General features: G+C 31.1%; 3 protein-coding genes across 3 annotated transcripts; 2 read left to right on the top strand and 1 right to left on the bottom strand.

Moving 5' to 3' along the window:
• Positions 1–738, top strand: LOC105966292 (abscisic stress-ripening protein 3). Its single transcript, XM_012990858.2, has 2 exons — positions 1–295; positions 396–738. The coding sequence occupies exons 1-2, from the start codon at positions 83–85 to the stop codon at positions 555–557; spliced, it is 375 nt and encodes a 124-aa protein (XP_012846312.2). The 5' UTR covers positions 1–82; the 3' UTR covers positions 558–738.
• A 3,247-nt stretch (positions 739–3,985) lies between these two features.
• Positions 3,986–4,693, top strand: LOC105960782 (abscisic stress-ripening protein 3). The gene is made up of 2 exons (XM_088812904.1): positions 3,986–4,237; positions 4,346–4,693. Exons 1-2 carry the CDS (start codon positions 4,055–4,057, stop codon positions 4,505–4,507), a joined length of 345 nt encoding a protein of 114 aa, XP_088669030.1. The 5' UTR covers positions 3,986–4,054; the 3' UTR covers positions 4,508–4,693.
• A 16,813-nt stretch (positions 4,694–21,506) lies between these two features.
• On the bottom strand, positions 21,507–24,789 carry LOC105960780 (putative F-box/LRR-repeat protein 23). The gene is made up of 2 exons (XM_012984991.2): positions 24,319–24,789; positions 21,507–22,260 (listed from the first exon to the last, which is right to left on the bottom strand). The coding sequence occupies exons 1-2, from the start codon at positions 24,645–24,647 to the stop codon at positions 21,750–21,752; spliced, it is 840 nt and encodes a 279-aa protein (XP_012840445.2). The 5' UTR covers positions 24,648–24,789; the 3' UTR covers positions 21,507–21,749.
• Positions 24,790–25,532: the final 743 nt, after the last annotated feature.

Here is a 25,532-nt window from a genome sequence, read left to right as displayed (position 1 = left end):
TTTGTATACCACAATACAAAATTTGCTTAACTAGTAAATAGAGAGTATAAATTATAATATAATTAATTAAATAGTTATCGCCATGGCCGAAGAGATTAAGCAGCGTTTTTTCAACCACAAGAAAGAAGAAGAAAAAGACGTCAAAGTCGAAGTCGACGTCGATGTCAATGTCGAAGTCGAAGTTGAAGTCGAAGCAGAAGAAGAAGTGCATGATTATGATAAAGAACGAAAGCATCACAAGCATCTACAACAATTGACCGGCCTAGGCGCCATGGCTGCCGGTGCCTATGCCTTGGTACGTACATACATATATACATTTTTATTAAAAAAAATTATATTATTTTTATTCATTGATAATAGAAAAAAATAATTATTGATTAAATGACGGAAACCAGCATGAGAAACACAAGGCGAAGAAGGACCCGGAGAATGCACACAAACACAAAGTGAAGGAACATATAGCGGCGGTTGTGGCGGTTGGAGTTGGTGGGATTGCGTTTCACGAGGGTCACGAGAAGAAGGATGCTAAGAAGAAATCTAAAGAATGTGCTTCTTAATTATTAACTATTTTAATTAATTCCTAATTTATATTGTTTTACATTTTTATTGCATTGCATATGCGTCTTGATAAATTGTGTTGTTTCCTTTTTTCATGTCTTATGTTATGTGATTGTAAGGCTAAAGTTGCCTATGTGTTATGTGTGACCTTTAAATAATTATTGAACTGCTTTTTATTTCTAAGTAGTTTTCTACAATTGTTGTTTCTTACTAGATCTCACTAGAATATTGTTGTTATCCCCGAAACATAGAATAGTAAAAATAGTTGGTTAGAGACTTTTTAAGAATTAAGATTTGAATATAATATCATGTTTGACTTCAATTAATTTACTTGCACTCCTTAGGCAATTAAAGATAAATAAATTAATGTTAATGATCTATAATCTCCTATAAAAATAGGTAATTAATTTAGAGTGGTGCTATTTCTACCTTCAACTTATCTCAAGTCACCACCAAATTTATACAAAATGTCATAAATATTCTTCAAATTTGTAATCCGCCACCTTCTTTTATATTCGTTTAATCCTCATATATTCTAAGTTTTTTTTGCAATGAAACCTAAAAGGGTAAAATAAGATTGGGTTGAATAAAATGTAACCTATTTTTTGAATTTTATTCCACCGAAAACAACAATATCATAATCTCTGATATATATATATATATATATATATAATTATTTCTACATAAGCGCTCTTAGTTTATTTTTCCAAGAACGTGAATTTTTGTTTTTTTTGACATTCATGTGTTTTTCTCTGACGAACATATCGTTTTTTTAAGGTGGAGAGGGTGAGAATTTTGTGGTAAAGATTCTGATAGAAAATGGGGGAATCTTTTGTGAATATTCTAATTAGTTTGGTGGTGAACAATTTATGAACTTGTATAAAATATAGGTGAAACTTGAAAGAGAAAACATTAGTAAAAAAAAATATATTTAATTTGGTGGTGAACAATTTATGAACTTGTATAAAATATAGGTGAAACTTGAAAGAGAAAACATTAGTAAAAAAAATATATTTAATTTGGTGGTGAAACAAAGTATTCTGTTAAATCAATCGTAGTTAATAATATACAATCATGCATAATCAACAATATGAATGCTTCAATATAAAGAGGAGATAACAAAATGGATGGACGGAGAGATTGAGAAAGAGGAGAGATAAAATGAACATCATTAGTAATGAAATATACTTTTACACGGCTTGCATAAGATAATGTTTTAACTTCCAAAGTTTTAATTTTACAAATGTATGCACATAGAAAAATCTCATATTTCGCTTGCCCATGGATTTTACACCAGATCGACGATTGTCAGAACTATAGGTGTTTTTCTTGTACCAAAAGGCGAAATCCCTCGCTCCCAGGATTTCCATCCCTTGGCCCAACAAATATTTAATGGAGGAATGTAAATCATGGTGACTCAACGGCCCGTTAAGGTATACCTACGCTGCCCAAAATTATAGATGCTTTTCTACTAATAGCGATAGCGGTTTTAGGGGTTGAGATTGTGGATTGGTACATCTTGAAGACGAGCCTTTTATTTGCTTATTGTTCATAAGTTTATCCCTAGTGGGGATATTCCTTAAGTTTCCACCTACAGTCCATTGCCATTTGTCAGTCTTGCAATAGTGTCGGGGTTGGCGAGGTAATTATTGTTGAAGTAGTGAAATTTAGTGTGCATCGAGTTACAATGAGTGCATTTCAAAGGGTTTTGGCGGTTGCTTTTATTCGTCGGTTTCTCCTCTTAATTGTTCTATTTATCTCTATGTCTTTCTCTATTGTATGTTCTCAACCCTTTGTTTCGTTGTTAATGTATTGATGTCAATAATAATTGTAAAGAGTTAAAAGTAGCGGTTTTTTTTAAGGACGATGTAATATTGGGCATAATCTAGGTAGCTAATTCTGTGTTAAGCTATGAACTAGTGATTTTCAGTTTCACGTTAAGATGGTGTTTGCAAAAACTTTTACAAATAGACTATGAGCATTTTTTTGCTCATAATCTATTTTGAAGTGTCTGTAAAATGAACTTTTTCTTTGTCTCTCTTAAAATAAACTAGATTTTAAACTAGAATTTGTTAAATTCGCATGACCCTACATTTTCTATTTAAATTTATTCGTCAATAAATTTGCAAACACCCTCAACTTTTAAAAATAAACACTTAAAACCAATTTAACTCACAATTCATAGCTTCTTCTTTTAAATAAGCTTTTGCAAACACCACCTTCGATTCCATACATTTTATTTTTATAAATAAGATTACGTACATTTAACTTGAATGATTTTATTTTTTTTTTGGGTAAATTACAAGGACTCCATGATGCAAAATATAGTTACGAAAAAACACAATATGTTTGTCTTAATTGCACTTTAATTTAAAACAAAATAAAGAAAAGTGATTTAGTTACAAGAAAACAAATAAAGAAAAATAAATCCTTCCACATCCAACAAAATTATTGGATTATATAGACTTGTACTTCTTGTCATGGCCAATCATAATCAACATGAATGGAGGAGGAGTGGGAGACTTTACCCTCTTAATCGGAAATAAAAATTACATTAAAAATATAAATTAACTAAACATAAATAAATATATCGTGGTGTAGTAATTTTATATTTGATGATGTGAATTTATATATAAACTCGTATACAAAGTACAAACATATCGATGTGTATTAATATAGCAACGATAAATGTGCATCTAGTATATGACTTATGAATCTACATTACTAAGAAATAGATCCAAAATGAAACCTCGACTTTTTTTCTAAAAGAGAAACAATTATTGCAAAACCGTTCATTATAGCCTTGTTTAAAATTTGTGTTTCTCCTATGTGCTACATTCCATAAAATTTTAGCCTATATACAATTCATCCTATAAAATTTTTGACATGTGGCACTCTTAAGACTTAACTTTTAATAAATCACGCTGATTATAATTAGAATTAGAGGGATTACGGGTTCTGCTGGTTTTTTTTTTTTTTTTTTTCCAATTATTAGAATCCTAATTATATTTTTATTTAAACTATCCACGTGTCAATCATCCTATGGCATTCGATTTTCCTATTAAAACAGACCTGCAGCCGGTCTGAATTTGCACCCATTTACATATTATATAATTTGACTTTATAAGAAACCAATCAAACTTGACTCAACACGACCTAAACACGATCAATTGAATATGAAATAATCAAATTATATATTATCAACTTGAAAAAAATAAAATTGACATTTTCTTAGATTCATTTATTCATGGAATGTTAGACGTGACACTAACATGAATTATAAACTATGATATGCTTACATAATCATACGATACCATGATTACGTACAATTTATGCTTCTCACGACCATACAAAAAATATTTATAAATAATTAAAGGCATGTCTTTGCTTATAAATAGTCAAATCCAAATGCAGATTTTTACACCATAAACAAAATTTGCTTAACTAGTAAATAGAGAATATAAATTATAATATAATTAAATAAATAATTATCGCCATGGACCACAAGCAAGAAGAAGAAAAAGAAGTCAAAGTCGACGTCGAAGTCAAAGTCGAAGTCGAAGTCGAAGAAGAAGTCGAAGCAGAAGAAGTGCATGATTATGCTAAAGAACGAAAGCATCACAAGCATCTACAGCAATTGACTGGCCTAGGCGCCATGGCTGCCGGTGCCTATGCCTTGGTACGTATGTATATACATTTTTATTACCAAAAAAAAAATTATATTATTTTTATTAATCAATAATTAAAAAAAAAAATAATTGTTGATTAAATTAATGATGGAAACCAGCATGAGAAACACAAGGCGAAGAAGGACCCGGAGAATGCACACAAACACAAAGTGAAGGAACATATAGCGGCGGTTGTGGCGGTCGGAGTTGGTGGAATTGCATTTCACGAGGGTCACGAGAAGAAGGATGCCAAGAAGAAATCTAAAGAATGTGCTTCTTAATTATTAACTACTTTAATTTATTCCTAATTATATTGTGTTTTACATTTTTATTGCATTTGATATGCATCTTGATAAATTGTGTTGTTTCCTTTTTTCATGTCTTATGTTATGTGATTTTAAGGCTAATGTTGCCTATGTGTTATGTGTGACCTTTAAATAATTATTGAACTGCCTTTTATTTTCTAAGCATTTTTCTACAGTTGTTGTTTCTCACTAAATCTTATGTATGATTACTGCCCAAAATATAATTTGTGCTTAGTTGTATGGAGCCTAAAATATGAATACATATACAGTTTTATAAATGCTATATCCGGTACAATACGCCAGGTAATTCTGTACCCATTGATTTACAGACAAGAATATAAATTTATTGATCTACACACAATAACATCTGATAGACCAAATTATAGTTATAGATTTATAGCGGTGGCGGCCGGGTACAAAAATAAATATGTAAAAAATGTTACACTAAATCTCTTCATAAATAAAATGTTCTATTAGTGGAGCTTTCATTATTTGTTTTAATAGAACTCGATTCACTTTGTTATTTGCATTTGATAGACCCCTTAACTTCTTATAATTTCATCTTACCTTTACATTATCCAATTCTATAACCCTCTTACCCACTACGTATATATCTTTTTATTTTAATTTCTAGCTGATTTACCACATCAGAAACAACTACAAATTACAATAATCAACTACATTATTTATTTACTAAAATCATAATCAACTTCAAATTTTATTAAATAATCAACTATATTTTATTAAGTAATCAGCTATAATTTTAACATACATTCAATTGAAAACAACTATTTATTTTGACAAAACGACTATAAAACACACACATTCCAGCGATAAAAGTCAAAAAAAAAAAAAAACTGACTATTAAAACAACCTAAACTCCTGAAAATCGACTATAGAACAACAAACAATCCCAACAAACTCTCACGTCGCGCACAAAAATGACCGTGAAAACAACCGAAAAAAACAACTGTAAAATTTAACAAAACGACTGCAAAAAATTCAAAGCATTAATTTGTAGTCGTTTTTATATAGTTCAAAACAACTACAAATTATGAATCTCCTTCAATATTTCCTCTTTGGACCTGCACCGCGCGAGAAGGGCCGCAACCAATATCAGAACCTAGCCTCGCCACGTGAAATCTAGTGCCGCCACCAAAACACAATGTCACCAAACCCTAGATTGCAGCCAATACCAGCACAACCGTCGCCCAAAAAAACGATTGTTGTCTACCCTAGTAGATCGGCCGTTGATGTCGCTATTCTCACCGTCTAACCCTAGCCGCCGTGTCTCTCGCCATAGAAGAAAGGGGGGAAGAGAGAAGTAAAGAGAGAGCGAGAGAAACAGAGAGAGAAGTAAAAAGAGAGCGAGAAAACACATAGAGAGAACATAAAAGATAGAGTGAAAGAAGAGGCTGCAAATAACTTGATGTGTTTTGGGGTGGATTTTTGGTGGAAAATATATGTCTTATATGGATGTGATAGGAATATCAATAGCATTAGGATTTAAGATTTTTATAAAAGTCAAATAAGAGGGGTATTGCTAAATGGCGAAAAAAGATTGAACCCATACTTTAGGTAAATGTGTTTTGAGTAGGTTCTCCCTAATTAACCCTAAATAAAATATATTAAATTTACCCCTTTAAGGTTATATTGGTCTTAAAAAAATGGGGAAATTTGCTAGACACCCCTTATTTTGGACTTATATAGGTATAGATCTTAGTTGCTAGATGAATATTTTTTTTTTTGGCCGAAAAAACTTTATTATTCCATTATTATCGAAAGACTTGGGGCCTCGTTAAAAACCTTGTGGGCCTACACAAGGTAAAAGAGTACCCCTACAATGGTAATAAAAAGTCTGGGTCAACCCTAACCTTTCTAATACAAAAAGGCCCTAAAATGGGGCTAAAATGAAATAAACTATAAAGCTGCCTAATAAAGTTAAAAAAACGAAAATAGCATAATTGCCCCCATTTGTTGCCACTAATGTAATTATCCAAAATATCTTATTTGCCAACTTCCATTATCACCTGACGAACACTGCTCTTCCTATTCACCATCATTATCACAATATTTGCTGGAATTGCTAGAATGACCCCCACCCAAGTTGCTAGTAAAAATGCATTTGCTTGCCAATTCCACCAGCCTGCCTTGCTTTTAATTTGCGCCCACATTTGCTTCTGCTAGATGAATATAGATATAGGTCATTTGACTCAAAAAAATAATATAAATAAAATAAAATAATTAGTCTATAGACATAATTACCCTCAATTAATAAGAAAACAAATCTCATATATCTTCTCTCTCCAGTCTCACGTTTCTCTCACCCTATATTTAATCTCTCATCTCTTTCTCTCCCTGTGTCTCACGCCTTTCTCCATCTCTTGAGCTTCTCTATTTTTCTTTTTTTTTTTTCTTTTTTTTTTTCTTTTTCTTTACCTTTTTGATAAAGAAATATTATTGAAAAGGAAAAAAATAGGGATCTTTTTAGATTATGAGATGATTTCTTGGTGGAAGAATTAAAGAGGACAACAAAAATTCAGAAATCCAAAATCATAGCCAAAATTCATATTGTGTCTCCCGTATGTAGAACATTCCCATCGTTTTTGTTGTTAGCAATTTATGTTTGCAGGTTTGTTTAACTTCGTTTGCTGTTTGAAGAATTGTGTTTGATGTTGAGATTCGATTCCTCTGGTTTACAATTTGCAAGGTATGTCTTAAGTTACATTTTATAAACATTTTGTTTAATGTTTTTTGTTTGCAAATTGTTCCATAAACAATTTTTTGGTTGATGTTTTTAATGACGCTGATTTTGTTTTATTTATTTTTTTCAGTTTGCTGTTTGCTTTTGGCGAAGTCATGAGGTAATTTTTTGTTTGTAATTCAGTAATACAAATTATGGATTTTGTTTTTTCAATTTGCTGTTTGCATTTGGCGAAATCATAGGTATTTTGTTGTTTGCAACTCAAGAATATAAAATCTAATTTTCAGTTTGCTATTTGCAGTTCGCGGAGTCAAAGGCGTCGCAGTTCCCAGATCATAGGCAGTGGTGGGGCTGCGGTGGCGTTTTTAGAGTATGAGTTTGTAAAATAAATTGTATATTTTTGTTATGAATTAATTTATTTATTTTAGTTAATATTTGGAAGAGAGATGTTTGGGAATTTGTTATGCTAGAGAGATTTGTAGGGATTTGGTTTAATTTAATTAAGGGTATTTTTACTATAATAAATATTATTAATTTATTAAAACATTAAATTTTAACTTGAATTTACACACATAAATTATAATATAGAGGGAGGGACCTATAGCAAATTACCCCTAAAAGAATAGCATGTCAATAGGACACGTGGACAAGGGCAAAGTCAGAAATTTATTAAACTGAATATTCTTTGGAATCTTAAAGATTTCGTTAGTATAACTCCGTAAGAGTGTATGTACATGGCACACTCCAAATTCCCTCTCTAATCGGTGGGCTCCATATGACATATATTCATTTTCATTTACTTTTAACTTTTCTCTAAATAATGGGTGTCCACCTTTATCACTCTCCGAATTAAAATTGTTTCAATGGGTATATTTTGTTGTTCTCCAAATTGGCTCTCCAAATATCAAACTATAATAAAATATTCACTATTAATATAAATGTTTGTGAAATTAAATTATCATTTTTATTAATAAAATTGATATAATTAATTGTATTTTAAAATTATGCTGGTTTACCTAATTATTTTATAGCATTTAATCATATTATGATTTGCAAGAGTTTATATGTTTTTATCTATTTTCTGGAATATATGAAAAATAATTAAAATTATGAAATGTTAACATAAAATTCACATATATATAAAGTAAAATAATCTTAATAATAAATGGTCATCTATTATAATCATTTTTTTTTTGTTAAATATAAATACACTATTTTTTTTTAAATATTAAACTTTGAGTATAATAAATAAATAAATAAATAGAACTCTAAAAATCTTGTTTCTCTAAACGCATAAAAGAAAGTTTCTCATAATTAGTAATAAAATGAATATTTTTAAAATGGACTAATATTTTTACAGAATAAAAATAAATAAATAAAAAATGTATGGGTCTACTTTTTATGGCTAGAGTGCTAACACATTTTTTCAATGTATGAAACCAAAAAATCATTTAACATTTGTTCCTCCATCCGACTACGAAGTTCTGAATTCACAAGCTTCATTGTAGACAATATTCTTTCAACTTAAGCGGTTGAGACGGGCAAAAATTAATGACAACTTCAGTAATAAGTATATTGAAGAATGAGTAACATTCTTTCTCTTTGGAACCAACTTCTCAGCAAGCTTACTAATTCTCGCTATATTTGAAAAGTCTTGATCACTTCTAACATCTCTAATATAACTCTTAAGTTGACTCTCAAGCACTATAAGATCATTATCATCAAACTCATCTCGATAAAACTCGGCTATTTAATTTCACCAAAGCTTTTGTGTCAAAAGCAGAGAATGAATGACATGGATCGAAGCATACTACAACAAAATATATGCAGATTGGAACATTTTGTTAAAGACATTTTTTTATAAATGCTTAGAAATCGAGCATTCTTTGTTCCAAATTTGTATTTATAACAACCACTTGTATCAAGTTTTGCGTAAAAAAATCGTTCACATAACCTCATGTTTTGTAATAAATATGTTATTGCATACATTAATTACGATGAACCATAGTCTGGAAGATTAAGCCACTCATCTACATTGACAGAGGTTATATCTGCTTCCGTGTCGGAAGCGGTAACTGTCCCAGTAAAGTTGTTCCATGGACGAGAATTTGATGTAGATACCCCAAAATTATTCATGACATTTTGTGGCAAAGAACTCATAGGGCAAGTAGGTTGAACCCAACTATAGTCATACAAGTTAGGAGTTGCATTGTTGACTTGATTTTGAGTTCCATAAGAGTCAACAAACCCGGAGATTTGTTGAGGTAAATCATGTTGTGATGCTATTGGCTGAATATTCCAATCACGTGGAATTTCCATATTGGCACCACCATTGCCGAATTGATATCCAACATCACGATGTTGATTAATACCATCTGATTGGATCAAAGTTTGTATAGCATCCAAACAAGAGATCTCATCATTGAAATAGTATGAGTTCGATGGAGATACTGTTGTAGACATGTTTATGATCGGTTGGATCATAGATGTATCTAAACGTTGAGGAACCATCGTGGCCATGGGCGTCAGTGATTGTAAGTATTGTAGGCGTTCTTCTCCTAATCGCAATGGTGGCTGTGAGAGTTGAGTTTGTGGATCCGTACGTGTTGAAGATGATTCTTTCATTTGCTTATTGTTCTTATGTTTACCTCCAATCGGGACATTTCTCAACTTCCCACCTACAGTCCATTTCTGGTTGCAAGACCAGCAATGGTGTCGGGGTTGTGCGGGGTCACTGTTATTGAAGTAGCGGAATTTTGTATCTATAGAGTTGCAACGAGGGCATCTCAAAGGAGTTGGTTGTTGTTGTTGGTGGGTTTCTCCATTCACTTGCTCCATTTCTTGCGATGTATTTATGTGTCCTTTTGAATTGTATGTTCTCAATAGTGTATTATACCACTATTTATATAGCTAAGAAATAATATACTTTACTGTAAAAAGTTAAACGTAGCGCTATTTACGGAAAATATAATCTCGGGTGCAATCAATGTCAATATTATTATCGTGGATGCGTCTGGATAAGCGGAACGTGACATGGATGCGGACGCATTAAAAGATACATATTTTGGGATGATCGAGTTTGAAATTAGGGATAAGTTCGTCGCTTTGACGTTTTTCAATGGTTTATGAGAATTATTATATACGGCAAAATACATTAATATATATTTTCATTTTGTGCCATGTATATATTTGCCCGGTGGGATTCAAACTCATGGCCTTTTATTTGATTTGAATAACCACTTATACCAAAAACTTAAGTTGTTATATAAATGTATCATTTAATATTAATTATTCCAATATATCATATCTCCAAATTGAGCATCTAATAAATGAAATAATTTCGGAATTTTTTTTTTTTTAACATAAGGCCTTGTTAAGTTACCTATGTAGGTTTAATTATGAATAGATGAGATAAAATTAGTTTCGGATTAACTAATATTTATATAGTAAGACGATCGATTTCTTAGACTAGATCTTATATTGATTTTGTTAAAGTTTGAACTTATGTGTGATTTGTTTATATCTTACTTCGAAAAATTAAGATATGATTTGAAGTATCCAATTTTCTTTTTCTTTGTAGTCATTCCATACAAAATTAATCATAAGGGAATGGTGCTACTGATTGAATGACCTAGTTGTATTTAACCGGTCATTTAATCAAAAGAACTTAATAGTGGTAACCGAACGAGGCCTAAATCAAGTGTGTATAATTCTCAAAAGTCGGTTCCAAGCAAATAAGTCGATTTAATTGATTATTGCTATTGTTTATGTTTACCCATTTTGGAAATTCTTTATTTTCAATTTTCTGGTGACTTTGGAAAATAATAGAGTAAATTGCAAATACTACCCCTGTGTTATCTCGAAATAGCGAAAACCCCCCTGTGATAAATAAACTAGCAAAAACCCCCCTGTGAAATTTAGTCAAAGGCAGAATCCCCCCTAGCTGATTTTTTAGACTTGAAATGACAAAATTGTCCCTCAAAATGTATTTATATATATACATATTATATGTATATTTATTCTTTTTAATTTGTTTGTTTAGAAATTAAAAAAAATAGTAAACAACTAAATTGATTATTTTTTAAATAAAATAATTAAAATATTTATAAAATATAAGAATTTATTAATTGCAAGACTCCAGGGGTATTTGTGTCTTTTTATATCAAGTCAACCCTCAAATAGTTCCATAGGGGGGTTTTTGCTATTTAAATAATTTCACAGGGGAGGTTTTTGCTAGTTTATTTATCACAGGGGGGTTTTTGCTATTTCAAGATTACACAGGGGTAGTTTTTGCAGTTTACTCGAAAATAATATGTGCGCGCGCTTCTTTATCATAGGTAAATGAAACTATATTATGTAATTCCGAGGGAAATATGTGTTTTCATTACCTTTTTATTAGTCCCACCATTGTTGATTATCTGTAAATAAAGAATATATTTTTTTTCATCTTCATCGAGCCGAATCAAAATCAAGCTTTAGTAGCTTTATTTTTTGTACATTGTACATGTTTATATTTTTCTTTTCTCTACTCGAGCTTCCTAACTTACCGAATGAAAATATGGGTTCAAACATGGTGTCTTATATCAACAAATCGAACTCAAACAAACTTTTAATGGACGATCACAAACTAACTATGGAGTAGTTATATTCGATTTTCAACCCTACTCGAATATGAACAAGATTGAAGAAACTGGACCTAAGAACTTAATGAGGAAAAGACCGCTTTAATTATGGAAAGACATTGATACTAAAATCCTGAAGGCAAGCACTACCGAAGGGTTCCAAATTTGTGTTCCAAATTACCCCTGCATGTAAAGACTATTATACCCCCATTATAAATAAGGAAAAAAACAGAGACGCAAACACAGGCACACAAACACACTAACACAAACGATCGGGCGCGCACACACACTCAAACAACGAAAATCATTTTATATCTACCAAAATTACCCACAATTCCTTGAAATCATAATTCAACTCTAACTTCATGATTTACACCCAAATTTTGTCCAATTTCACCAATTAATCAATTTTAACCGTTATTCTAATTTTGACCCCAAAATTACTCTAGCGCTGACTTTTTTATTTTCTTTTTTTTTATTTAATTTTTTTCTTTGAAAACTTTTTTTTCTGATTTTTTTTTCCGGCAGGTCAACCGCCTGTCTTCGGCGGCGTTGACTTTTCCTTTTTCTTTTTTTTAAAATTTTTTTTCTAAAAAGAAAAAATTCAAAAAATTATGAAAATGGGGGTTAATGTGATATATTTGTTCAAATATGGGGTCAATTTGTAATATTGATGAAGTTAGAGTATAAATGATGGAATTGATAAAAAAACATATATTATGGAGGGTATTTTAGACAAAAGACATGGGGATGAATTTATTTGCAAGACAGTTTTTTGTCTGGACCTATGTGCATTTAAGTCCCTTATCATGGGCCTATTTGTTATTCGCCCAAATAATAATGTAGTGTGTGTATATATATCTTAGATGAAAGAAATTTCATTTCAAGATTTAAATTCAGCGGTTAAAATTGGTCGCACTTCTAATGGAAAGAAATGGCGAAAAATGAATCTTTAAAAGACGACCAAGCTATCTCATTTGCATCATAACTACCTTCTATACGAACATGTTTAGCAGAGAAGAACTCGAAAGAATTTGTGATAGCAAGAATATCGGCTATATTGGATTATCATTCATGTCCTCTCCAACAACAATCGCATTGGACTAGATTATGGGGGTGTTCAGTTGTTCTTCAAATCTCGTCCAGTCTAGGGCCCTCGAATTCTCAGAAACGGAATTTTGACATGTTTGTAGCTTTCATGTTATTCTTATGCTCTACTCACATTTGGTTCCAAATAGAACAAACACACATCAAAGAGGGAAATAGCCTGAAACAGAGTTGAGATGACAAATTAAAGACTCACTTACCTTGAGTTTTGGTTATTTTTTTGTTTATGAAATCCACCAATGACTCGAAAAAATACTCAAAGAAATGACAAGGTTATCCAAACAAGCTTAATTGATTTGCATTCCCTAATTTCAAATCCAGCCAAACAAAACATCATCAGAAAAACTTAGAATGGTAGAAAGAAGAAAAATGACACATGCGTACAATGCTTTGAGTTTAACTTTAATCTCTCAAATTTCTATATATTTTGAGTTTTTTCTCAAAACAAATATACTTATTCAACTAATCCGCGTACAATACTGATGAATCTCTTATTTTAAAAACACCTAATGATCATTATACAATATATTATATTTTTTTGTTCAATTAAGGTATATAGATATTTACTTATTTGCGTGGTTTTCTTCATAGATATTCGTAATAAAATTCAGGGATGTTGTCCTCGAACACCCGAAAAATTTTCTTTCACCCTCTTAGATTATCGGCCCCCTGACCGAGAAATCCTGGTTTTATGGTCCAGAAAAATGTAAAAAATAGTCAATATTGGAGCTATTAATATTAAATGATACATTTCACTAACAGCTTAAGCTTTTGATTGAGATGGTCATTCAACATTCAAACCCTTCTTTCAAAAGTACAAATTTGTTAATAGTCAAACCCTTCTTTGAAAAGTACAAATTTGTTAATAGAAGAGAACTTTTCAATTTTGTTGTGTCTTGGCTAGGTTCTTAAATCGGTCTTTGTTACATGTAGCAGACCGGTGTATTATTACTCGATTTTAGGAAATTACTACTATATATATATATATATATATATATATATATATATATATATATATATATATATATATATATATATATATATATATATATATACACCAAAAAAAATCCTTCTGGAATTTTAGCCTTAAGGTTGCATTTAAAAATAAGGCTATGATTTAAAAATAGAGTTTGGATGAATGATTAACAATGAATCCCAATATAAATATGAAATATAAGAGCTTATATATTTAATTCATTGTATAATAAAGTATTTAAATAAAATAATATTAATCTATTATTTACTATTTAAATAAGTATGCGGTATCCATGAAAGTGCTTATTTGCCATCCAAAGAATAAGAGTCAATCTTTCTTGACAAGGAACTATTCAAACTCAAGTCCAAATTGCACAAGACCAGCAGCAGCCATTACATTACACGTGGGCCCCATTCAATTGATTATTGACAAGGAAATAGATAATATATATTATTACATCCAATCACAAGCCTTTCCTTGCTCATCAAGCTCATCATCACCAAACAATTTTAATTTTCCTCATTTTATTTATTTAATTAATTAATTTGTGTCCACTATATATATCAACAAATATGTTGTGTATCATTTGCACTTCCACTATCAACAATCTCATTAATATTCTTCATATCACCTAAAAAGAATAATATTGTAACTTTGTTCACATTTTCTTGATCAAGGACAATATAATGTCTCTCATTACGAGATTCTTTAGCTGCTTCAATAGTACTCATTCGTCTACGCGCGTGTCCGATACGAGCGCGCCTAATTTGAATTCATCATCGATGAAGAAGAAAACGAAGACGCCTCGTGCACCGATTCCCGTGTCCTACTTTCCCATAAACTCACAAATCTCGCGTTTGTAGTTTTGAAATAGATTTGTGTTCCTTTCTTAATTAGAATACTTATTTTTCTATGTGTATGCTTCTTTTGATGTAATATTTTGTGAAAATAGTTTTCATATTAATATTCCTACACGTGTTTGATATATATATATATATATATACTTTGATTCATTCTTCTTTTTTTCCTAAGTCATTGTTGCCGCAATCCAGCTAATTAAAATCAACTAAATCAAGTTAATTAATTTAAATCAATTACATCAAGTCAACTAAATCAGCGAATAGCCGCCGATGCGAAAATTCAAACAATATTCAACTAAATATAGCTCCGACAACCGTCGCTGCCTGAAAAGGTTTAGCCAACTAAATGAGCGAGCTAGATGAAGTTAGCTGACCAGAGCTCCTACAATCCTCCGCCACAAGAAAAATTAACCAACTAAGTTAATAGAGCTGAATTAAGTCAACTAATCATAACTTCGACGCCAATTAAGTAAATAAGTAATAGTAAAAAAGAGGAAAATAAAGCCTAATTACTAATTAGGATTTTTTTTGATAAGTTAATTACTAATTAGGATTGAAAATGATAACAAATGTATAAACTAATTCTTTAGATTTAGTTCAAATAATAGTTTGGACTAATGCGCCTTACTCAAAAATCTAAAAGAGTTTGGCATTAAAGAAAAAAAAAACAAGAAAATGAAGTAGCTTTATAATGTATATGATTTCGTTAGGCAATATAATATAGACTTCTGAATATATTCAATATTAATAGCATGCAAGAGAAATACTAATATTAAAGATAAATATAATTTTGAAATGAATTAAAATACAATTTCAACTCAAATGCATATTTTAAACACATAACTTTTGTTTCTACATTCATTTGTTGGTTTTGAATCTTTTGAGTTTTGATAGTCTTCAATGATTCCGCTTATCCGTATCAAGAAACTAGTAACTACAAAAATGGAAAAACTACATCCATCAACCGATTTATTATCAACTCATACTTTCAGACGATAATAACTTTTCGGCCGACCCAATTGAGCGTGTCCATAATTTCAATCTTTTTTATTTTAACATTTTTTTAAATAAATTATCACTTTTATCACGAGCAAAGTTCTGATTTTGATTACCATAATTAGATTAACATAATTAAATTAGTTTTTTTAAGGGTAAATTAGCTAATATATGCCAATTATCATTATGGCCAATTGTAATATAATATTTTTTGTTGCTTGATTGTTTTTTGATTTTATGACTTGGATTGGTTTTTATTTTCAGGCGAAATGATGCACGACGCGATGAAGGCTGCTCTCGCGAAGCAGCATGCTCAATCATCTGCTCGTCCTACTCGCTGAAGTGAAAATATTTCACTCCAATGAAGGTATTAAAGTGGTAGTTAAGTTGATACTCAATTTCTTAGAGCTGCAAAAATGCACTCAAAATGGTAACTCAACGGCCCGTTAAGGTAGCGGACCCGGACCTGGTGCCCACAAGGAACCAACCCTCATTGGAGTTGAAATTCCTACATTGCGGCTGCCAGGATTCGATCATAGGACCTTACACCAACTTACCACCTCCGGAACCAGTTCACCTACACCCATGTGGGCTCCATTTTAATACCTACCATTAGCAGCTGTTTACAAGGAATTAAATATTACACGTGGCACAAGCTGAATGGAGTCCGTTTCTTTTAGAATTGCGGATCATCCGTTTTGAATTTAATCCCTAAAAGAAAATACAACATTTCAGTCAAAACAGTGTATAATATTGGTCTTAAGAAGCAACATTGAACCATCCAAGTGACCCAACAAATTGATGCAACACAACCAATCACAGGCCAATCCTTGCTCATCAATTAATAAATAATTAAACCCCACAAAACCTTCATATATACATATATATAATATATACTTCACTATAAATAGTTATACTTTCACAAACCATTCATTCATCATCATCTTTTTTAGCATATAAGATTTTAACGATATTGCCTACAACAAAAATTGTATATATATTCAACATTTACTACTCTCTAGCTATGGGTTTTCTTAGCTCAAGCGTTTTTAGCTGTTTTTTCTCTTCTCCGTCGTCACGCAAATCTAATACTAACGCAGAAAACATATCTGAGAAATCGAAGAAGAAAGAGAAGTCGCGCCCCCGTCCACCGGTCCCCATGTCTTTGTACCCATTAGGCTCGCAAATCTCGCGCTTGTAATTCTTTTTGTGTTTTTTTATGGCAATAATTTTATTGGGGGTGGTGAAATTTATATAGTATTTGGTTTTTTAATTAGTGCTTCATTTAATTTGTACATTATTATTTGATGTTGGAATGATATTCATATATGTATACAATTATCTGCTAGACCATATTTTGGGCATGCCCAATTTATATATTCTAGTATGAAACTAATCCATGAACACTCAAAACTAGTCCAATCCTTATACTAAAGGTCGAATATTTGTATTTCTTAAAGTCTCTTATTTCGCTGTATTATTTAAAAATAATAATAATAATATTACATAAAATATCTTTAAATCCTTAATTTTTTTTAGACACAAAAAGTCCTGAATAATTTATATCCTCTAAACCACGTGACTTTATATTTCATCACAACTTCACCAAGAATTCAAATCTTTCCTTTCAAATCAACCTAAAACAATTTCAATGTGTATTTGACTATTTGTTACTATAAATTTAAAATCAATTAATCCAATTGCAACATTTTTTCAATAATAATCAAGTTTTTCAACATTTTTTACGAGCTTTTCAATCTCTCAAAGAAATATTTGGTAATAACTTTAAAAAGACTATAACTTATATGATTGAAAAATAAATATATTAAGTTGTTTTTTAAAACATAATATATATATATATATATATATATATATATATATATATATATATATATATATATATATATATATATATATATATATTGTGATGAAGGAACCCGCAACTAACCATATAAGTGCACTATATAAAACTACACTTTTGTATAATAACGTGCAAACAATACTAGAGACGTAAACTACACTAGAGCTCCACCTAGCGACCGTGGGTCAATTGACACAGTTTCACTTGCTCCAGCTGCTAGGCCATCCCTTGCAACACTTAAAACATAATCTTGTTTTTAATATCTTTAACTAACTCGTTTTTTTTTTTTTAATAATTTTAGTTATACATTTAATATTATTAATAGTTTAAAAGTTCGATGATATTATTATCAAAATACTTAAAAGAGTTTCGTGATATTATTTATCATTAATGTAACTAAACTTTGTAATTAAGTTTTCTAAGTTGTCTGTGTAAGTTGTGTACGTGTTGTGGGATGCATCTATTCCTGTTTTAGTTTTTTATTCAGTGTATTTTAACTAAGTTATTGCTTATTAATATAGCCAAGTTGTGCAAATGACCGTCACTGTTACCGTTAGTTTTATTTCTAACCGAGGCATTGCTTAGTATAACTAAGGTGTGCAAATCACCATCACCGTTAGTTTTAGTTTTCCCAAGCGATTCGGTTAGAGAGACTCCAGATCCAGCAACAGATCCATAGCGGAAAAATGCAGAGTGTCTTTTAGCAAATACCACAAAGTCGTCTATCCTTTACGCTATAAAAATTATTTCTCGGGGAGGAGGAGCTAATTTCCCCTAAGAAAAAGTCAAGAAAACATAAACTATAAATTACATTTGAAGTAGCCATCAAACCTTTCAATACAAATCTACCCATTTATGTGGAATATTTCAAAACTTGGTTAGCAAGTTGAAGATAAGTACTAAAATCAGTCAATTTCCCAAAGTTTGATTATTCCTCAAAGTCGCACGTGGGTCCACGCACGTTTTTAGCCTTTTTTTTTTTTTTTTGAGTAATTAATAAAATATGAAGAAGCGACATAGAACCATCTCATTGACTCGGACAAAGGAAGCAAACGTTGAGGTCACAAAGCCAATCACGAACAACCTGAATTTTTTTTAATTTTTTTTTCTTTTTTTTCCTCATTTATTATCAATTAATAAAAAAAATCCCCCCAAATTCCTTATTTCATGAATTCACTATAAAATAGCCGCATCTCATCATTTCTTAAGCATACAATATTTTAGCATATTCTCTTGATTTCATCAAAAACACATATATACTACTCCACACCATATTTCATAGTGATCACTTTATACAATATGTCTTTTTTTTAACTCGAACTTCTTTAGTTGTTTCGTCTCTTCATCGACACGTGTATCTGATGTAAGCACGCAAAACGCCTCTGAGAAATTGAAGAAGAAAGTGAAAACACCCCGTCCGCCAATTCCCATGTCTTTATTCCCGTTAAACTCGCAGGTCTCGCGCTTGTAGAAATCTTAATTAGTTCCGTGTGATTATTATGTACGATCTTGCTCCGGTCGAGGATTCATTTCACCACAAGAAATTTTTTCGTGGGGTTTGTCACGGCAAGAATTATAATGATGGGCTTTCTTTTATTATTGCTTCATTCCATGATTATTTGTCACATTAGTAGTAGTAAAAGAAAAATATATATCTATGTGTAACAGTTCTTCGTGGACATATATTTTAGTTATGAGGAGGCCTTGAATCTTGAAATTGTTGTTTTTTCGGTAGTTAGGATTTTCATTGTAGTCCTTTTTCTATTATTAATAGTATTTTTCCCCGTGCGATGCACACGATATTATTTAAATAGTGAAAAAAAACAATTAATTTAATACATAATAAGAAAATATAGTACACTAATATAGTAAAATTTAATCATGTAGTATTATTTATATTAATATAACAAGTTTTTTTAAATCTTACATATTAAGATTTATAATCCAAATAAATAGACTAAGATTTAACAAATCGAAGTTCTAGCTTTATCTTTTAAGATTTGAGATATATATAGATGAAAAATAGGAGATTAGTAATTGTTGAAAATTATAGTTAAAAAATTAGTAGAGAAAAAATATTAAAATAAATAATTACATAAGTACCAATAAGGTAGGATTCTTCACCGCTAAAAAAAACATATAATATAAGGTAATACACATTCAAAAAATTTAAGAAACCCCATATAATATATAAATTAATAATGGCATAAAAATAATTCTTAAATTACGTAGTACAATAGGTATTTTAAAGTTATAAATCAGTATATAAATTAATAATTATTGATTTATCGATCAATTAGTAATTTGCTAAGTTAATAGGATTTTGATGGTCCCAACTGTATTAGGTTTAACGGTAGTGTGATCCTCGGAAACACTCCGCCATGTAGGGGCCGAATATAAGAAACAATGGCGAAGCTAGACTTTATCACTGTTGGGGCCGAATATACTAATTCCCCATACGTTAAAAAAAAATAGTGACAACAACAATTGTTCTAAGAGTGGTGAATCTAAGATTTGGCAGGGCCCCTAGAAAAAAAATTATGACCTTTTCTTTAACAAAATTAGAAGATAGGAAAATAAAAAATAAAAAGTAAACTTTTAGAATTTTCCCTTTTTGAATTAATTTGAATTTTTTATGGCCTAAATAATAAAAATTGGGTAAACTAAATAAAAATATAATTATAATACAGAGACGATAAATTATATATACATAAATAGTAGTAAAAAAACTAAAATTTGAGGGGGCCATGCCACCCCTACCCTGGCTTTTCCGTTGACAAGAAATAATATTTTGAATTAATTATGACATATGATTAGACATAAAATGTCGTCCTTATGGTATCACTAATTTTATATAGTGACAATAAAAAGGGAATTAAGTGACAATCAAATGAGTTATTAGTGAAAACAAAAAAAATATTCAATTAAAGTATGTATTTAGTGACAATTTTTTATAGTATCTCAATTATAATATCACTAATTCCATTTTTTTTTTCTTACGGTGCATTAACAATCTAAAATTATTCAAATTTTAGTTAGTCCCATACAAAATTGTGATTTGGACTTATTAAGGGGCAATTTGAAACACCCATTGGGGCTAATAGTCTTTCAAATCAAGATCGTCGCAATTTTGCAATTTGGTAATGTCTTTTGTTCTTCACACACGCCTTTATTGTGTCTACCCTAACTGTTCTCCGTCAAATTTCATCCAACTACACTCCATTAAATCTGCTCCACCCCCGCTCTTCGCCGATGCCATCATCGAAACTTTGTCCCACAACCACACACAGTCACACACACATACGCAACCACACATATGCACAAACATACGATTTTGGTTACACTCATTCATCTCCGCTGTAACCTAATAAATATGGAAACCAAAACGAAAAAATATGAAAATTATTTGGTGATAGTGAATGGTGATGGTAATGTTGGTGGTGATGTACGCACCAGTGATTTAAGTTTTTTTCTTCAACTTATTTTAACTAATTAGCTATGCAGATAAGTTTTCTAAGTTGTTTAACTTCATAGTAAAATTACATATAAAACAAGTTTGTTTTATAAATTGTTGCTCGTTAATGCAACTAAGCTCCGTAAATAAGTTTTCTAAGCTATATGTGTAAGTTGTGTATGTGTTGTGGGATACATCTATTCTTATTTTAGTTTCTTCTTCAGTTTATTTTAACTAAGTTGTTGCTTATTAATATAACTCAGTTGCTACTTATTAATATAACTAATTAGTTGTGCAAATCACCGCATCGTAGTTACTATTAGTTTTCCTAAACAATTCCGTTAGAGATACTCCAGACCTAACATCAGAACCACAGCGTAAAAGAGCACAAGAACTTTCAGCAAAAAAGAACAATCGACATGTCCTTAATAGGTATAGAGAATATTTTTTAGGGTCTTCTAGCTAATTTTCCCTATTTAATAATTTAACCAAGAATGAAAAGAAGCCTAAAAAGTAAAGGTGCATGATAAAAGAGTACTAAATAAAGTTTCTCCATCCACAAACATGCAAATACACCAAAACAAAGAAATTACACAAAGGAAGATCCCATCATTTTCAAGAACCGTAATATCATGAAATTAATCATCAAAATACCCATCGTCATAGCCACCTAGGTCAGAAACACCTCCTATGTCATTAGCATAGTACATTTCCTCTTCGTATTTTTCAATGGAGTCGACGTCAAGCTTAAGATCCTTAATCCTTTCGGAGCATAATTTTCCGAAATTAACATTGTGACACCGTCTCATATAAAGCGATTTAAGATGGAGACAACCTTCGAGAATTGCCTTGAGGCCCACATTTGTCATTCTATTTCCGAAAATCCGAAGCTCAACGAGTCCAGGCATGTTTTGAGCAATTGCTAGAGCCTCTTCGTCAGATTCGCCACTGCGCCAATCGAAGCTGGTCAATATGAAAAACTTGAGTAATGGGCAACTTCGGCCAACGGTTTCAATAGCTTCAACATCGATATACGTGTGGTTTAGATACAGATTCTCAAGCAGAGGTAGATTTTTAACTGCTTCTTTCACACCTTCACCGGTTATGTCGTAGCAATTTACGAGTGCAAGATGTTTGAGCTGACCGGACCTGTTAAAAATTGTTGTAAACCCATGAGAATTATTGTATTGGAGATATTAATACTCAATGATACATTTCACCTAATGGAGTTTTAAGGTTAATGGGCACCAATTGAGAACCTCATTAAATACTATTGCTTTTAGGGGGAAAAAAATCTTATTTGACTAAAGGGTAAAGTAAGGTCAACGCCTGAGTCAAGGTCAAGTTACGAAAACTCTCATCCTGGGTAATTACACCTACCCCTCAATTATGTATTATCTAACAAAAAAATCCTCCATAGGTAAATTTAGGGATGTTAATTCGGTAAAGAACCGAATCCAAATTTCGGTACGCCAACATTTCATATCGTTTACCGAATATACGATTTGGTTCGGTAATAAATAACCATAAATTTTATTGAAAATATTTAAAAGAAGGGGGTGACTGTAATTACCCAAAAAAATGGTTTTTTCATAATTTAACTTTATCTCAGAAGTGGCCGTAATTTATTGAGTAATCGTTGTTTATTGCTTCATTAATTTGTCATTCATAATAGGGTAAAGTTGAAAAGAAAATAAATAAATCATATTTTGAAATTCTAATATCACACTTGATATAAGAAAAATAATTATGACTAAATTGACTTAAAAAAAAAAAAAAAAAAACTAGCTTAAGTTATAGGTCAACAACAATGTTAATTATTAAGGTGGTCTTTGCAAATGATTATTTAAAAGCAAAAGTTAGTGATTGGGAGTTAAGTCAATTTTAAGTGCTTATTTCTAAAAGTTGGGGGTGTTTGCAAATATTCCAGAAAATAAACTTAAATTAAAAAAACAGGGTTAGGAGTGCTTTTAAAAAATTAGCTCAAAGAAGATTATTTTAAGAGAAGCAAAAGCAAAAATTAATTTTGCAAACACGTGAAAATAGATTATGAGCAAAAAAGAACTCATAATCACTTTCAAAAAGCTTTTGCAAACACCACCTAAATAGCACTACAAATTATTGGAGAATATCTTTACACGAATGATTTGCACTACAAGAAAAATCAATTTAAGATACCCACTACGAGAAGAAAAACGTTAATCAGTGACATATTTTAAAATGATAAATTACAACCGTCCTTTTGAGGTAAAGTCTATTGATTGATGACAAAATCCCTCTTTTTTCATAATTACTTTATACCAAAAATTTATAGATTTCTTGTTATATTTGGGTGTGTGCATTTTGAAATGGGAACGAACAAAATTTGGACAGAAGTTTGACAAGAAAAATGTAGTCGAGGCAAGAATTAGGTTCTTTCTCCTTAAGACAAATTTGCCCCGTGCAGTGCTCTCGGTTTACGGCAATTGTCTCCCAAGATACATCGACTATTTCAGTTCCAACAAAGCAGCACAACAATTATTGGAACACGGCGAACGAAACGACGTTTAGGACTTTATAAGACACGAAGAAAGGACTTGTTAATGCAACAATATGCAATGATATGTTATGACGAGAAGTGAATTCAATTAATGTATTGAATTCCATGTGAATAATGAACTATCTCAAATGGTGGATTTTGGAATCTATTTATAGATTTTCAAAGGTTATGACCACAAGTCACAACTCTTAGGAAAATAATTTCATGAAAAGGTATCACATCTTTTCCCATTAACCTATTCAATTTAATAGGTGCTTAAACACCTCCATCTTTTTCAATGGTGGCATTTCACTTTATTATTTTCCACACTTAAATATTTTAAATGATCCATTTATCATTCATCAAAAATTAATTTTGAGAATTTAAATTAAACCACTTAAATATTCAACAAAATTTGAGTCAAATACTCAAAATTTCCAACATTTCTTACATTAACATACTTTTGTAAGGGATGCATATAAAAATTTACAAACTGCAGGGGTGAATGTAATTTCGCAAAAGGAAAGTTTTCTTTTGTAATTACAGTTCATCTCATGAAGGTGATCGTAATTTACTATATCTTAAAATGTTCACCTTCAATAATATCATTTTCTTAGTTACAACTAATGAAAAAATCTCAAAATTCCATACAAAAATGGAAAAAAGTAAACAGCAATAATAGATATTACCTCTGAGAAATATAGAGAAGCAAATCATTGGTACCGGAACCTTTAAGTGTGATGCCAATTAGTTGGCCTTGGCTAAGATCCACCGCACGGCGGCACAAATCATCGAAGTCGTGCGGCCACTCGACCTCCGATTTTTCCATCCTGACGTACCGCCACATGGAAGGTTGCATTGAAACGCTCCGCCAGGTCGTACACACTTCCACCGCCGTCGTCAGAATATCAACCGCACCCAGCTTTAGTAAAATCGCCGCCGTTATCTCTCGTGGCAGTTTCTCCCACGGCGGTGGAGTTGCCTCCTCCTCCACCGAATTTGAAGACGACGACGCCATTGGTGTTTCTTGTGTTTTTTTTCTTGTTTCGAATAATAAATCGGTTGGTTTTCGGAGACCTTTTATAAGCTGTAAATTAGGGCATCAAGTAGTAGTGCACTCTTTAAATAATATAAATGCATGGCGTGGTGCAGAGTAAATCTAAAATTCTGCCTTTCGAACTGTCTATATGCATATTCTTATTCATTGGAAGTTGGAAAGACAAGGTATAATTATCTCTACATTTTAATATTAATGCATTTCATAAAAATTAGGGTAAATTACAAACACCCCCCTGAGGTATGGTCAAATTACAAAAACACCCCTCTTGTTTGGATAATTACAACCACCCCCTCAGCTCTTCAAATTTAGTGGAACCGTCGAGATTATATGAAATATTATCACTTTTGTACCCGTTTTATACCATTCAAACTCTACAATATGAAGTAAGATGATCATAATATGTGATTTTTAGCTTGTGTATATCAGTTTGTAGTGCATCGGAAACTGTATTTTTACACAAAACGAATAAAAACTAGAGCACATTCCACGGAATCTAGATGATTATATTGAATTTGGCACAATAAGGGTGGAGGTGTAAGAAAAAATCATAGTTGAGAGGGGTAGATGTAATTATCCAAACAAGAGGGGGGTTTTTGTAATTTGATCATACCTCAGGGGGGTGTTTGTAATTTACCCTAAAAATTATGAAATTTATGATCCCATATCTCATAATTTGTTTTTTTATTTTTTTAAGAATAGTTATTGGTTCTCCAATAACCTCTCGGTTATTTTAAGAATTTATAAATTTTTTTATAGTGTTTGATATTATTTCTTAAAATCTTAAAACTTAAAAAACAAACTGCTCGAGAGCAAATAATTTATTTTTAAAAGTATCTACACCCC

This window comes from Erythranthe guttata, chromosome 14 (genome assembly GCF_056151865.1).
Source record: "Erythranthe guttata isolate IM_541 chromosome 14, IM_541, whole genome shotgun sequence".
Lineage (NCBI taxonomy): Eukaryota > Viridiplantae > Streptophyta > Magnoliopsida > Lamiales > Phrymaceae > Erythranthe > Erythranthe guttata.
This window is presented reverse-complemented; position numbering and strand designations above follow the sequence as displayed.

Excerpts from the sequence above, each read along its gene's own strand:
- LOC105966292 (XM_012990858.2), top strand. The coding sequence starts at position 83 with ATGGCCGAAGAGATTAAGCAGCGTTTTTTCAACCACAAGAAAGAAGAA. Across the intron at positions 296-395 it reads CTGCCGGTGCCTATGCCTTG|CATGAGAAACACAAGGCGAA; the intron begins GTACGTACATAC and ends GACGGAAACCAG.
- LOC105960782 (XM_088812904.1), top strand. The coding sequence starts at position 4,055 with ATGGACCACAAGCAAGAAGAAGAAAAAGAAGTCAAAGTCGACGTCGAA. Across the intron at positions 4,238-4,345 it reads CTGCCGGTGCCTATGCCTTG|CATGAGAAACACAAGGCGAA; the intron begins GTACGTATGTAT and ends GATGGAAACCAG.
- LOC105960780 (XM_012984991.2), bottom strand. The coding sequence starts at position 24,647 with ATGGCGTCGTCGTCTTCAAATTCGGTGGAGGAGGAGGCAACTCCACCG. Across the intron at positions 22,261-24,318 it reads CTTCTCTATATTTCTCAGAG|GTCCGGTCAGCTCAAACATC; the intron begins GTAATATCTATT and ends AATTTTTAACAG.